General features: G+C 31.9%; 1 protein-coding gene across 1 annotated transcript in view; it reads right to left on the reverse strand.

The window, feature by feature from the left end:
• VPS50 (VPS50 subunit of EARP/GARPII complex) overlaps positions 1–15,027 on the reverse strand; it is a 116,033-nt gene that overhangs the window by 67,080 nt on the left and 33,926 nt on the right. The window contains exons 10-12 of the mRNA XM_033088693.1: positions 10,626–10,668; positions 8,877–8,975; positions 7,212–7,352 (exon numbers count right to left, since the gene is read on the reverse strand). Coding sequence (XP_032944584.1) covers positions 7,212–7,352; positions 8,877–8,975; positions 10,626–10,668 — 283 coding nt within the window. The remainder of the gene's footprint in view (positions 1–7,211; positions 7,353–8,876; positions 8,976–10,625; positions 10,669–15,027) is intronic.

Here is a 15,027-nt window from a genome sequence, read left to right on the forward strand (position 1 = left end):
GCTGCCCTATGCTGTCTTCCTCTCATGCTACTCTTCATGAGATTTCCTCTACCCTTGGATCCAGCCACATATATTGTGCTTGATGAAATCCAAAACCCAGTTCAAAAGTTGCAGCCTCCTCTTAACAATGAGATAAACTTTGCCTTCCTTAGAGTTGTTCCCTAAAGAACTGTGATCTCAGTAACATTTTGTTGTTTGAACTTTTCTTATTCTACCTCTGATCATAATGTCATTCTATCTCTGATCATAATAATGAATATAACCTAGTAAGTTACATTATAAACTTTTTAAAGCCTTATTTATCCTTGCTGAGCTGATCTGATCACATGACTAACAAAAGTTGAGTAATGACGACAACAGAACTGGTTTATACTTAGCAAGTCAGTGCTAAGAAAATGGAGTCTTTTGTCTTTACAAGCATCCATAAAATCGTAACAGGCTAGCTTGTTAGTTTACAAATAGAATAAAATTTCAGACCCTTCACAGTTCTTCACAATCCAGACAATAAATGGCAGGGGGGGAAAAAAGAGAGATGGACAAACTTTCCTCACCTATCTTTTGAACATTAACTTTAGAATTTTAAAAATTACCAAAACTTACTTTTACTATTACCCTATATATTCAGAGATCAATATATAATTCATATAGAAGAAACTTAGCTGGGTGCTACATATAAGTGATAAGAATGAATCTGACAGCTGCATTTTTAGATTATAAAACTGACATGGTAAAACACTCAAGTAAATAATATTATTCCTCTAACTGAAAAGGTTTCTGTCTTTGATCAAGTGTTCAAATTTGTAGCTTCCAGTGGGAAAGAAAACATCCACTCACCTATCCAACCAAATCAACCAAATTAACCTCAACAATTAATGAAATGTCCCAGTTTAATTTCGTTCACATCCTAATTATGCCTGAATGATAAACAAATTATTCTCGATATGGTCTCTTCTGGTATCTGATAATCAAGCTAATAAACACAAAACAATCAGCATGCACGTATACAGGGAAAGGATAAAAGCAGACACTGCTGATGAGGGCTGTAAACTGAAACAATTTCTAAAGGGTAATTTTGGAAATATGAACCCAAAGCTTTAAAAATGCAAAGTCTTCTGCAATTTTATTTTCTTGTCATTTATCCTAAAGAGATAGTTTAAAAAATGTGTGCAAAGATTTAGCTTTAAGAATACTTACTACAGTTTTATTCATAATGACAAAAGCGGAAAGAACATAAATATCTAAGAATGGAAAATTGGTTAATCCATGTGATCTCTCACTGAAATATTGTCAAGTCATTAAAAATTATGTGGATGACATATTTGTTGAAATGGAAAATTGCTTATAACATAGCAAATGGGAAAAATGTTATAAAACTGTATACAGCATAAACCTGTTTTTAAAGGATATTTGCTTATATATACATTAAACGAACTAGCTTTGCATGGAGAAATATCAATTTTTTTTTTGCTTATCTGTATTTTCCTACATTTAATGTTTTAGCTATGTAATTTAAAATATATATACTTTAAGATTGCTTAATTTGAGCAACTACTTATATAATCTATTTTCTGTCTAAAGACTGAATGATGTAAAAACATATAAATAACAAATTAGTTTAAGAAATCAGAAAACAGAAAAAGGACAAAGAGGCAGTTAATTCTATAGAGAACCCAAAACAAGATGGTTACAACACATGAACATTAAATTTAGCTTTGAACTTCCTGGCAGCTTATCATCTATACTAAAGAGAGTCTATACTCTCACACTATTTGACAAGAAAAACTATATTAATTCTTCATAACAGGAAGTATGCTGAGAATTTAGAAATAGAAACATATTTTTGACTCAAGAGAGAAATTTGTCTTTAGGTTTCTCTATGAACATCAAAATAAACTATATCTTCAACAGAGATCTTACTAAAAGATATTTATTGACCCTCAAAAAACTAACATTAAATTATGATTCAATACCAGAAGATATTATGTATAAGAATGACTAACCTTTAGTCTGACTTTCTAAGGTGTATGCATATAAAGAACCTGTAAAAGTTCATGGCACAGAGAAGGTGTCCATGTTGGTTTTCTTTCCCAAACTTAATCAGACTTGAAATGCGTCATTATCCATCACACCAGTTAGAGAAAAAGAGGACAATCCAATTTACTCAAGAAACATTTACTTAACACCTGAAAGGTGCTAGACTCTAAGAAAACAAATATTGAAATGATTTCAGAAAGTTTTTTCTAAGAAAAACACTACATTTCCCCCCCAAAGTATTACTACATTATCAACTTCATTTCAAAAACAATTCAAAACTTAAGATCTTTTGGAAATGAACAACTGAAAAATGGCACAGAAAACTTCAGCCAACTTAACCAGTTAAGCTATCATAAAATTAATCAATAACATTCTAATAAACATCTTGAAATAAGCCCCCCAGGGAAACCTATCGGGCTGCCAAAAAAAAAGAAAAAAATTTTTTTTAATCAACGAATACTTCATAAACTTTCAAATAACCTACAAAGGATTTCTCTACAAGACCACTACTTAGTATCTTTAAATCTTTGCACAAACTGGTGTAAACATGTAAGGTACTTAAAAATGTAAAAATAATCACAAATAAGACTAAATGTTTAAAGTAAATAAAATGACCACTATGCCTCTTTACATTGTCCCTTCCCAGAAATGAATGTGGTTTAATTCTCATTTGAAAATTTTGCTACTAAGTATCAGTCATTTCTTTGTGCTTCAAAATAGTGTACACATTTTTAAAAAAGAACCTATATTACTGATCTAAAAACTGTATCAGCCAATATATTCAAGAAAAAGGGAAATCAGACTGAAAGATAAACTATAAAAAGAAAAACTCTGCTTTTAATGAAATCACTTAGAAAACACCATTAACTAAAGAAAGAAAGATAAGTACATTCAATTGCACAATGATTTCAGAAAGCTCAAAGCCAATTAAACTTTTAAACTCAGAGCAATGTGACAGGACAGAAATGGCAGAAATTCCTAACAGGACAGGACGTTGCTGGCCATAAGAACTTTGAAGTTCTCTCTTTACCAGAGTAAGTAAAAACAGAACACTAATTTTGTCCCAGATTTCTTTGTAAAAGGATATGAAAAATTAGTTTTATTTCATTCTAGTTACTAGTAGACTGCCATCTGCAAATGGTTTAAAATAATACTATAAGAGCAAGCAGATTATCGTCTCTGTTCATTTCCAATCTCTTTCTATTTAAAGGAAACACAACTGTTCCGTTTACAAGAAATCCATCCCTCTCTCAATTCCGATCAGTGTAACATTTCATTTATTTCATTTATTTCATTTTTTCATGTTATATTTAAACTCTATAATTAAAAACTTCCTTCAAAATACTGCTATTGTACAGAGAAAACCAACTGCCCAAATGTCTGGGATCTTGCTTTTCACCTCTAAAATCTGCCAATCAACACCTTATACATATTTCCTGAGGGCTCTGTTGACATTCCGCTGCAACATACACTCTCACACTAGTACACCCTCAATAATTACTATCCGTTACTTCTAATCAGGGTGAGAATGAGTCCCAATTGCCACATACTGAAAAATTAAGACCCTTACATTTTAATACAAGGCTCTTTCATGAATTATCTCCCTTGCCTGAGTTGCACCATTCCAGATTCTTGAAAACATATTTAAATTTCCTTTCATCAGTTTATTTATTAAACTTCTAAGGGTTCCCTTCATTTTTCCTCTCCTGAGATGACCACCTTCATGTATGAGTATAGAACTCAGTTACTAAAAGTTCACATATTTTCATCAAACCAACTAAATAAATCTGATGTGAAATAATTTCTTCTTCATCTTACTCAGTTTAAATATGTCAAATATGACTCAAAATTACAAAATAATGTAAAACTTAATTAGGTTTCAAAGAGATGCCCACATCCCTGTCTGCCTGTAGCAGCACTGACTTAAATACTTACAAGAGTCCTGGGGCAATTTCTGAACTTCCTTACATTTTTACCAAGATTGGGCCAAAGAAAATGGACCACCTTAAAATGCATCACATTCTTCACCTCATTATTCAGCTCCTCTAAGTCTGTTCTTTCAAAGAAACTTCTATACAGAATTCTGTTAAATCCTTTCCTCAAAAGAAATTCCTCCATGAAGCCATTGTTAATATTTGCTACTATTCTCACCACTTCAAACTAAAACTACTTCAAAGCTTGACTATAAACCAGAATTGTAAACTGTGTTGGAGGAAAAATAATATACGCACTTGCTGTTCTGAGTCTGTGTGTGTGTGTGGGGGGAGTGTTTTCTATGACTAGGTTCTAGGGAATCAATGAATCATTTGTTTCCTTAATTATATATGTTATATACAATATATATGCAATATATAATATATATAATTTATAACACCTCACCTACTATATCACACATATTTGGATAATTTTATAAAGAATTACCACATATTTCTTGGGAGTAATTTTAACAAGCATTTACTCAAGTTGAAATCAAGAAAGATAAGCCCTTTATTATATGATAATTTAAATATACACAAGTATGTCAAAAGGTTATTTTACAGTAAGTTTTAATTTTAAAAAGTGAAAACACCTTAAGCAGAAATTTTTCTTTATAACAATGTATACGCTAAGTACAATTTATATTTATAAATGCACAGAGGACTTTCTCAAGAAGAATGAGCACAAATATGTCTTTGACTTAAAAGTATATAAAAGCTTAATGATAACGAAATACACTACACACAAACTAAAACACACACACCAGATTTAACCAAAGTCAAGAAGACTGAAGGACAAAAGTAATTTGTTTAAAATGTTTAATTATTAAAAGTTATTTTTTGCTTTAATAGAAAAATCACTCACTTGAAAATTGTTTTACTATTTAAATCATCTATTAGTAGCAACAACACTAACAGAATCAAAAATAAAATTGATTGTTTGGATATTTAATTTAAAAATACAGGATCTTGAGATTATCAAGTTAAGTGAAATAAGTCAGACAGAAAAAGTCGAGAACCATACGGCTCCACTCATATGTGGGATATAAAACGGAAAGCAACAAACAAACAAGACAAACAAAAAAATCACAGACATAGACAACAGTTTAGTGGTTACCAGAGGGTTAAAGGGGAAGCAGGTGGTAGAAGAGGAAAAAGGGAGTCAAACATATGGTGATGGAAGGAGAACTGACTCTGGGTGGTGGACACACAATGTGATATACAGATGATGTATTACAGAACTGTACACTTGAAACCTATGTAATTTTACTAACCAATGTCACCCCAATAAAAAAATTTTTTAAATGCATTAATGGATGGAGAAATGATATGTATATATTACAAAGTCTAATAAAATCTAGGTGGTAGTTATATGAGTGTTTATTTGTAAATTTTTCAACTTTTCTGTATGTTTGACGTTTTTTTATAATAAAATGTTGGGGAAAAAATACATACTATCAACCTAATAAAGTAATAAAATAACACACTTCAAAATCATTGAAATTCATTAAGTGATGGCTGCACTTAAAACCAGATATTTAAAAATGTAATTATGCAACTATATCACACTTAAAGTTAATAATAATAAAATTTGTGAAACTGTCCTCATGATTTATGAAGTGATTTTAAAAAGACATTTTTTAGCTATATTAACAACTATCCACTGTCATCATTAGCTTAATCCTTAATCTATCACATATAATAATATCCTTCTGGAATATTTGTTGTAGCTCAAGTAAGGATATTTCTCCAGTTCCCAAAGGACATAACCTGAACTTTTGACAACTAAACTCGCTGAAGAATGAAGATGAGCTTAATTTCACATGAATTTTTGGACATAATTACAGTAGAGAATAGGTATCTACTTCCTAGAACTGTTACTTTCTAAGTTGACATTAGAGAAAACTCATGTAAGTCTCCAGTGAGAGACAGAGAAAAATCTTGAGCTAGAATTAGAGATCAAGGTCAACAATGACCTCCATAATGTCAAATCAAGTATCAATTCTGTGATACCACCTTATTCAGACTCACAGAAACATCTGAGATAGATTTACAGGCAATTCTTCTTGAAATACATCCTTCTGCAGGGCTGTTGTGACACCATCTCTTACTTTACCTCCTACTTGGCTAGCTGCTCTTTCTCAAACTCTTTTCGGGGTCCCTTCTCCCCTATCCAGTCCCTGAAGGTCACAGGCTGAGGACCCTCAGGTCTTCTTTATCTATACCCATTTCCCCAGTCTTCCTACCGTGTTTCCCCAAAAATAAGACCTAGCCAGACCATCAGCTCTAACGCGTCTTTTGGAGCAAAAATTAATATAAGACCCAGGTCGTATGTAAGACCTGGGCCTTATATTATATTAAAATAATACCGGGTCTTATATTAATTTTTGCTCCAAAGATGCGTTAGAGCTGACGGTCTGGCTAGGTCTTATTTTCGGGGAAACGCAATGTTTAGTATCATGATTTAAGCATAATTAGACACTGATGACTACCAAATCTGTAACTTCAACTCTGTCTCCAGAGGTTCTTTTTTTATTCAACTGTCTCTTCAACGAGTCTACTTAAATGTTAATAGGTATCAAACAGAATTCACGAATTTCCACTACAGACCAGTCTTCCTTGTAAAAGAAAATGACACCAACATTCTCCTAGATGTTCATTCTCTTTTCCTCACACTCTACATCAGTCCATCAGTAGCACCAATTCTAAAACAGAGCCCTACTAAGTTAACTTCTTACCTGTGGGCTATATTACATATAGACCTAGGTTTCTTTAAGAATGAAAAAGAAAAATTGGTAACAGATGCAGACTGAAACAGCATTTATTCACCCAAAAAGACTGAGTCAAAGCGTGTATGAGAAACTGGCAAAGATGATTCCTTAGAAGCATCTTAGATGCAATCATAGAAGAGAATTAAAAGCCTGAGAGAGAAGAGTAAAAGAAGCTATGAAAGGGTAAAGAGTCCATTTATAAACAACTGCAATCCACAAATCGGTACCATCTCATCAACCTTTACCATGAGTGTGACCAAATCTTCCCAGTTTCTCTATGAGAAAAAGAATAATATGGGAGAAAAAGAACTTTTGGAAACGTATTTGTTTCAATTTTAGTAGCATCTTCAAAAAATAGGTGATGAGGAAAATGGAAAGTGAATTTAAAAACTAAGAGAGACATATAAACAGCAATTAAGTTAATACATACTGTACAGAGATCTTTATATTGCAGCTTTTGGAATTTTGTATCTGTGTTTCCTGCACAGAGTTCCACATAACCAAGAACAACTTGAAACACGGTATTATGTATGGCTTGAGTGAAGTGCATGTGAAGTTGATCCATTGCTGTCTATGGGAAGAAAATATAATTTCGTGTCATTAAAATACGTAAATTTCAACAGATTTAAAAAACATAGGGAAAAGCCTTTATGATTATAGCTACAATACAAAGATGACAGAATTAAAATTGTAATGTTGATTATTTACAAATAACCCTTCAAATAAACAAAACATCACATCACTAAAGATAAATCTGAATTCTGAACGCTGCTCTGTTGCTCTGCACTTATGACTGGTACCCATTCTGTTCTTTCTGAGACATGTCACGCATAATCACACCTTTGGATTCCCTCTGCCATCATTCCCTTACACTGTTCAGGATGCTTCTCAATGGTCACCTTTTCAGAGCAGCTTTTCTTGACTATCCTACACAAATCAGTACTTTACATCATTCTAGCCACTTACCCAGATATATGTATGTGTGTATATATGTATGTGTGTATATATATATATATATATATATATATATATATTTCTCCACAGCACTTGTTATTACCTGACATCATATTTCTTTCTTTCTTTAACGTTTGTCTTCCTCACTAAAAGGTAAGACACGTGAGGCCCTATATCCAGGTGCCTGGAGCAACGCACCAGTAGATACCAATACGTATTTAATGAGTGAAATAATTCCTCTAATGAGGAAAATTAGAAGTTAAAATCATATTTTCAAAGGTCTTCCAACATGTCTCTCAAAATTACCAAGTGTCTTCCTTCTTGAATTTTTTTTCTAGGTAGAGCTTAAGACATGAAAATTAATAAAGTACAATAAACAACCAAATATCTTCATAATATTCAGATTTTAAAATGTTAGTAGTTTAAATGGTTTGCTAAAGTCTTAAAATGTAAATAGAGTATAAATGGTTTGGTAAAGTCTTAAATTTCTAAGACAGGAGACCATTTAAGGGATGAAAACATATCTATAATGTCTAGATGTTCCAAAGATACGTGTGTAATCCTGTATACACAGAAGGTACAGTTAACTTTTCAAACCACGGCCCATGTTTCAAGGAAGCTCTTCAGCAGTCAAAGTAGGTAAAGCCATGCATTGTGGGAGGACATTCTGGGGATAACAGAACCCTTTGAAAAACCTGATAAATGCCAACTTACCTGTTTTACAAATGTACACAATGCACAAAAGTTTACATACCACTTTGAGGGAGTCATGCTGGCCCATCTAGGACCCATGAAGCTCCAAACTCAGAAGTTCTTGTTCAGGACCAAAAGCTGACGTAAAAGACACTACACATTCTCTTCCATTGAATTATCTTACCATATACATACTTGTTTTAAAACCTACACAAAATGGTGGGAAAACCTGACAAACACTTCATAGTTCAAAACAAACTTCTGTAATGCTTTAATCACATTTACATACATTCTGAGCCTATGTGAACAACTATGTCACAGCTTAAAATTTTATTTTGTTTAAATGAAACTTTAAGGACACTACATTAGTAATATTCAGACTTAAGCAATCATAAAGATCAACAGATTCCTGATTTTTTAAAAAAGTAAACGTCCTTTCAAAACTAACCTGTGTTTTTCCAAGAAGTCGATAAGCTTGTTGAACCTTGGTATAATGGTTAATGTCAAAATTCTTGCAGATTTTAGAAAGAGCTACATCCAACTGTTCCTATGTGTTTAAAACGGGAGACAAGATGCAGTTAAAGAATTATGTTTTCAAAATGAAGAGAAAATGTTAAGACTAATCTCTCACTTTTAATTAATATCTAAACATTATCACACCAAATTTAACAGTCAAGAACAAATTTAAATACATTTGTAATAAATAAATAAAAATATAAATAATTCTCATTTAATACCAACTATAATGAAGCTCACTGAGATGTTATTAATGTTTCTAAAAATCCATGCCTAGTGTTTCAAGGGACACAGAATAAATATAATACTTACTAAAGAATTTTTTTTATTTTTACTTCACTCTATGCTTCCTCAGACGCCTACTAAAATCATACAATTATATGAATTGAATTTGTAGGACTATTAAAAAATAATAAAACAATCCTTCTTTAATCACTAAAAAGTCATTCTCAACAAAATTACATTGACCTTAGAGTATATACTTTTATATCTCAATGCAACAAATTTTTTTTTCCTTTTTCTTTCTTCATTTTTTTAAATTAGTTTCAGGTGCACAAAACAATGTTAATAGTTAGACATTTATCATTTATATCCCTCACAAAGTGACAACCCCCATTCCTCCATCCACTATCCCTCTGACATCGCACACAGCCATTACATTTCCACTGTCTCTATTCCTAATGTTATACTTCTTGTAACTATATATATAATATACGTATATATATATATATAATTATGGTTGACATTCATTATTGTTCAACTTCAGCTTCAGGTGTACAGTACAGTGATCAGGCATCGGATTTCCATTTCAATGATTTCATTTTAAAATAAGGATTTTTCTACATGAGTACAGAAAATATTGTATATTAAGAGTGAAGAAATACTAGGCTTTCAAAAGACAGTCCTCATTAAAATATTCAAGTGATTGTTTACTTAAAAGATTTTCAAAGTAGTTATCTTTGTGTTTGTCAAATAAATTGTCATTCTTACAACTAGTAAATAATTAAATTTATGATCAAAAACTACTTTCACAAAAGGTCATTTGAAAGTCCAGCTGCAACTTTTATAAATACTGTTACCAAAAAACAATAACAAAATATAAGGAAAAAAACAAATAATTCTTATTAAATTTATTAACATGAATACCCTGCTTTGCAAAGATTGCTAAGGAAAGAGATGAACTCTGAGTAAATGTAGGAAGAAAAGCAAGACTTCATGCTCACAATGACATATCTTTTCCTTTCCAATTTCTACTTTTGTATGAAATATTAATATGAGGTTAGGAATTTAGGAGGGTTTTCGTTAGCCAATAATTATTCTTAAATAAACTAATTCACTAAACTAGAAATGAGTAGTAGTTGATAATCAAAATATTTAATACATGTAAGTATTTTGGCTATAACTTACATGAGAACATACTTATGACTAAAAGTTTGGGCATCTTTCTGGATATGGTGATACTTTCAAATACTGATTTCAAGTCTCATAATTCTGAAAGCATTACCGAGTTTACCAGCAAGTTAATATTAACTTGAAAATGAACAGATATTCCAAATGAAAAATAACAAAGTAGTGATCTGGAAACACTGATAGTAAGAAGTCAAAACATACAGTGCATCTACACTATGTAAAAACCTCTAAAAATGAAAAGCCATTTAACTTATGCTGTAATCCTTCTTACCTCAATTTGTTCTAAAGTATCTTGCAGCTTTGAATTCAGTTCACTGTTAAATAAAACAGAGAGTTAGATGTGTCTGTCTTTAAAAGAGACAAACTAAATGCTAAATAAATACATGCTAGCTGAGTAAATAATAAGTTTACAGATCTATAGTATGAGCAGTAAATTGTGCTGTGGATTCTACAATAAGGCAAAAAAATAAAAGGAAATGAATTAGGAAGAAATAGGAGCCATTACTAGCAGCAACAGGATTGTGTAAGTAGAAAATACAAAAGAATATCTATAGCTAAAACTAAGAACTTAAGAATTAAAAATTGATAGCAAGTTTTAAACATAAAATATATAATATAGATAAAAAGTAAAATTTCACACAATGTAATTTATAGATGATGTGATACAGAATTGCACACCTGAAATCTATGTAATTTTACTAACAATTGTCACCCCAATAAATTAAAAAAAAAAGTAAAATTTCAAAAAAAAGTAATTTCTATATATTAAGAACAAGGAATTAGACAACAAAATTTTTTTAAATCCCATTTCAAAAAAACCAAACACCTGGGGAAAATATCTAATAAAAAACATGTAATATAAAACTGAGCTAAAATAAAGATGACTTAAACATATGAAGGTATATACTGTTCAAACAGACTAAAACCTTCAATATAGTTATGATATCAGTACTCACCAAAATGATCTCCTAGAATAAGTGAAATTCTAATCAGCAGCCTTTTAATTAATTAATTTATTTATTTATTTATTCATAGAATCTGACAAACTGCTTCTAAAATTTACGTGGAAATTCAAAGGGCTAAAAATAGTCAAGAATATCTTGAAGAACAATGTTCACAGACATACACTAAAATAGGTAAAGGCTTATGATAAAGTTACAGCAATAAGACAATGTGGTACTAACATAAGGATACATAAACAGATCAACAGAACAGAATTAAAATAAAGGGCAAAATGCTTGAACAGATACTTGACAAAGGAGATATCCAATTGTCCAATAAATATAAATAGGCACTTCAATTAGGCATTCAGAAAATCCAAACTAAAACTACCATAAGACACCATAATAACCAGAATGGCTAAAACCATTTCTTTAATTAAAAATGACATCAACAAATGTTGGCAAGAATGTAGAGCAAATGGAACACTGAATTCAATGCCAGAGGAAAGGGAACTCTTCTGAACTGTAACATCCACTGAAACTCAACACACACTCTGTATCGCAGAAGTCCTAGATATGTACCTGACAGAAATGCACACACAATCCTTGCATTATTATTTGTAATAGGTAAAAATACTGAAGAAACATAATTGTCTACAAACACAATTAAATGGGTAAAGTGTGACATATTTATATAATGAAATACTATAGCAATGAAAATGTATCACCTGAATCTCAAAAATATGATACTGGACAAAAAAAGTCAGTTACAAAAAGTAGATATTGTAAGATTCCATTTCTATAAAGTTCAGAACAGGTAAAACTAACTTTAGTGACAAAAGCCAGAACAGTGATTACCTTGGGAGAATAATGACTGGAGCATAAAGAAAGTTTCTGGGGTACTAGAAATGTTCTATTTCTAGGAGGTAATTACACAACTATGTTCGCTTTGTAAAAATTGATTGAGTTACACACTTGGGATATGTGACTGAACTGATTTCATTCCCTTTAATTCTCCCTAGGTTAGAAAAACAACAACAACAAAAAAAACTAATATATATATATTTTTTTTTCCTAAGAGAAGTAACCCTTCATTTCCTTGTTTCACAAATGAAGTTGGCTGTGCTGGTGCTTTAAAGCTAGAACTAACATTATTTGAATTATGTCATTGCTAAAAAAGACCTGTGATGTGTAACAAAATAAACACAATCATAGAGAAAACATTTTAACAAAAACGATTGAGGCAAAATTAAAATAAAATATTAAGAACAAGTGAAAGATGTAGTTTTGTATACCAAAATCATACAACTATTTGGTTTTTTACAACTATTATCTGATTATAAGTTTGACTCAAAATCCTAGCAGCAAAAACAATAAGGAGGCCAAGTACACAATCCAGTATCCATAATGTCAAAACATACCAGTAAACTCAAGGGGGAGCAAAAACCAAACCAAAACAAACAAACAAAAATCACTTTTGCTGGCATTAAGTTCTGAGAGAAAATTTTGCCAGTCTTGATACAGGGGACAATGACCTTTATCTCCTAAGGCACAACACCCTTGGCAAAGCCTTACAGAAAATACAATAATGGGTTAATGATTCTTTGCATTTGCTTCTTATAGAGCCTTTTGATGCAAATTGAGATAACACCAGAGTGATGTGATATATACAGATAGAAACAGATATTAAGCTATTTGCCAAATAAGTAAAACCAGTAATAATTCAAGTACCCAGTTTTTGATGACCTCAAGGATAAATGTCCAAATGTCTAGAGGATTAAACCATTTTCTACAAATACTATTTATCATTAGCACACTTTTGATTGAAGTTGAGAATTGGAGATTATATTCTGAAAATGAGCAAAACTACATCCTTTGACAACCAATGGTGTAGCATTGATACCTTACCGTTTCCCCGAAAATAAGACCTAGCCGGACCATCAGCTCTAATGCATCTTTTGGAGCAAAAATTAATACAACACCCGGTCTTAAATAAATCTAAGATACACACTCTCGCAAAATGAGTCCTAGAAAGGTTGTATATAAATCAAAATTTTGTATATAAATCAAATTTAAACAAATTTGACAGTACAAAAAGACAAGATGGTACAGAGGTAATTAGCATCTTAGTGAGCTTTCCCTGCTCTGCTGTTAATGAGTCATGTGATTTAAGTAAAGTCTCTTAATATCTCTGGGCATCAGTTTCCTGGGCTAGATCTAAAGGGTTGCTTCCAGCGCTAAAGTTTCAAAATTTTATTAATATTATATTCTGAATACCAGTTATCCAATTATCACATCTTTGTAATATGATTATACAGAGTTTTAAAACTGCTAGAATAAACTTAAGTAAAATTTATACTTGTAAGTTTATAGTGTATATCCATGGCCCATGAAAATTCCAGTCAGTTTAGAGCAGAAGTATATTCCAGTGGTTTCAATTCACTCACAGCTGACAGACAGTTTATCAACAGATCTCAGAGAAAATCTGATGTTCAAACACGGGGAAGCCAGACCAACAACCCTGAGGTACCATGAATGTCCACATGATCCTGCAAACCATGAGCAGAACTCCTACGATCACTTTGGATCAACCAAGATATCTGTCCTCACTCTGTTCAGAAAGCCCTGACCGAACCCAGAACACAATCATTCACCACAAAGAAAGCTCTGTTATTAAAGATACTAAAGATGCTCCAAACATCTCCAAATTTTATGAATTGTAATTCTAGAGCAGAGAGCAGGCCCAGGAGTGAAATCTAGAGTACAGTCTACGTTTCTAAGTAAAGTTTTACTGGAACACAGCCACATGAATTTGTTTACAGGTTGTCCGTGTCTGCTTTTGGGCTCCTCAGGCAGGGCTGAATAGCTGCAACCGAGACCTTATGGCCTGTAAAGCTTAAAGTATTTATTATATGTCCCTTTACAGACCTAGTTTACCAAGCCTTTCCTGGAGTTCAGCAGAAGACTTTTTACATTGTCAACTGATCAAAGTTAAAACAGGAATATTTGTATGTGTATGTGTTTGTGTTTACATGTATATTGACTATTTTAACTAAAATTGTATAAATGTACTTCGTTCACCTATTTCTGATTCAGAGCCCAGTGTCTTTTGATTTGATTGGAGTTTTAACATCTTAGTCTCATAGGATCCAATCACAAATCAACTGCCTGTAATTTCAAGTTTCGGTTTCTCTATGGTGAAGTAGGAACTTAAAGACAAATGCAAAACAATACAAATGCCAAATCCCATTTAGTTTCCTTATATCCTCCAATTTTCATATTGTCTCCTCTTCAACAAATTCAAAAGGAAATTTATTTTTTAACAGTATGTTTTGTTTTTCCAATGCGTTCAACTTAACCTTCAAAAACTCATTTCATTTCATTAGTTTACTTACTTAACATTAATACAGTAACAAACACAACCGGCAAAAAGGCTTAGGTAGAAACTACAATTACCTCTAGTAAGTATATAACTCTGGCCTACTAGGCATGAGCTTCCACTGTGTACAACAGCTAGTACATTAGCAGATAGTACAGGGTGGTAGTGGTTCAAAGCAGCAAGTTCCAAATTCCAAAAGACCTAAGTTTAAATCCTGGCTCTGCCACTTATTTTACAAGGTATCAATTCCTCATCTATAAAACAGAGACAGTAACAACATCTCTGAGGAATATTTTATCAATGCTCAATAAGAAAAGATAAGGAAAATCAGTAGCACAGTGCTTGACACATAG

This window comes from Rhinolophus ferrumequinum, chromosome 20 (genome assembly GCF_004115265.2).
Source record: "Rhinolophus ferrumequinum isolate MPI-CBG mRhiFer1 chromosome 20, mRhiFer1_v1.p, whole genome shotgun sequence".
Taxonomy (NCBI): Eukaryota; Metazoa; Chordata; class Mammalia; order Chiroptera; family Rhinolophidae; genus Rhinolophus; species Rhinolophus ferrumequinum.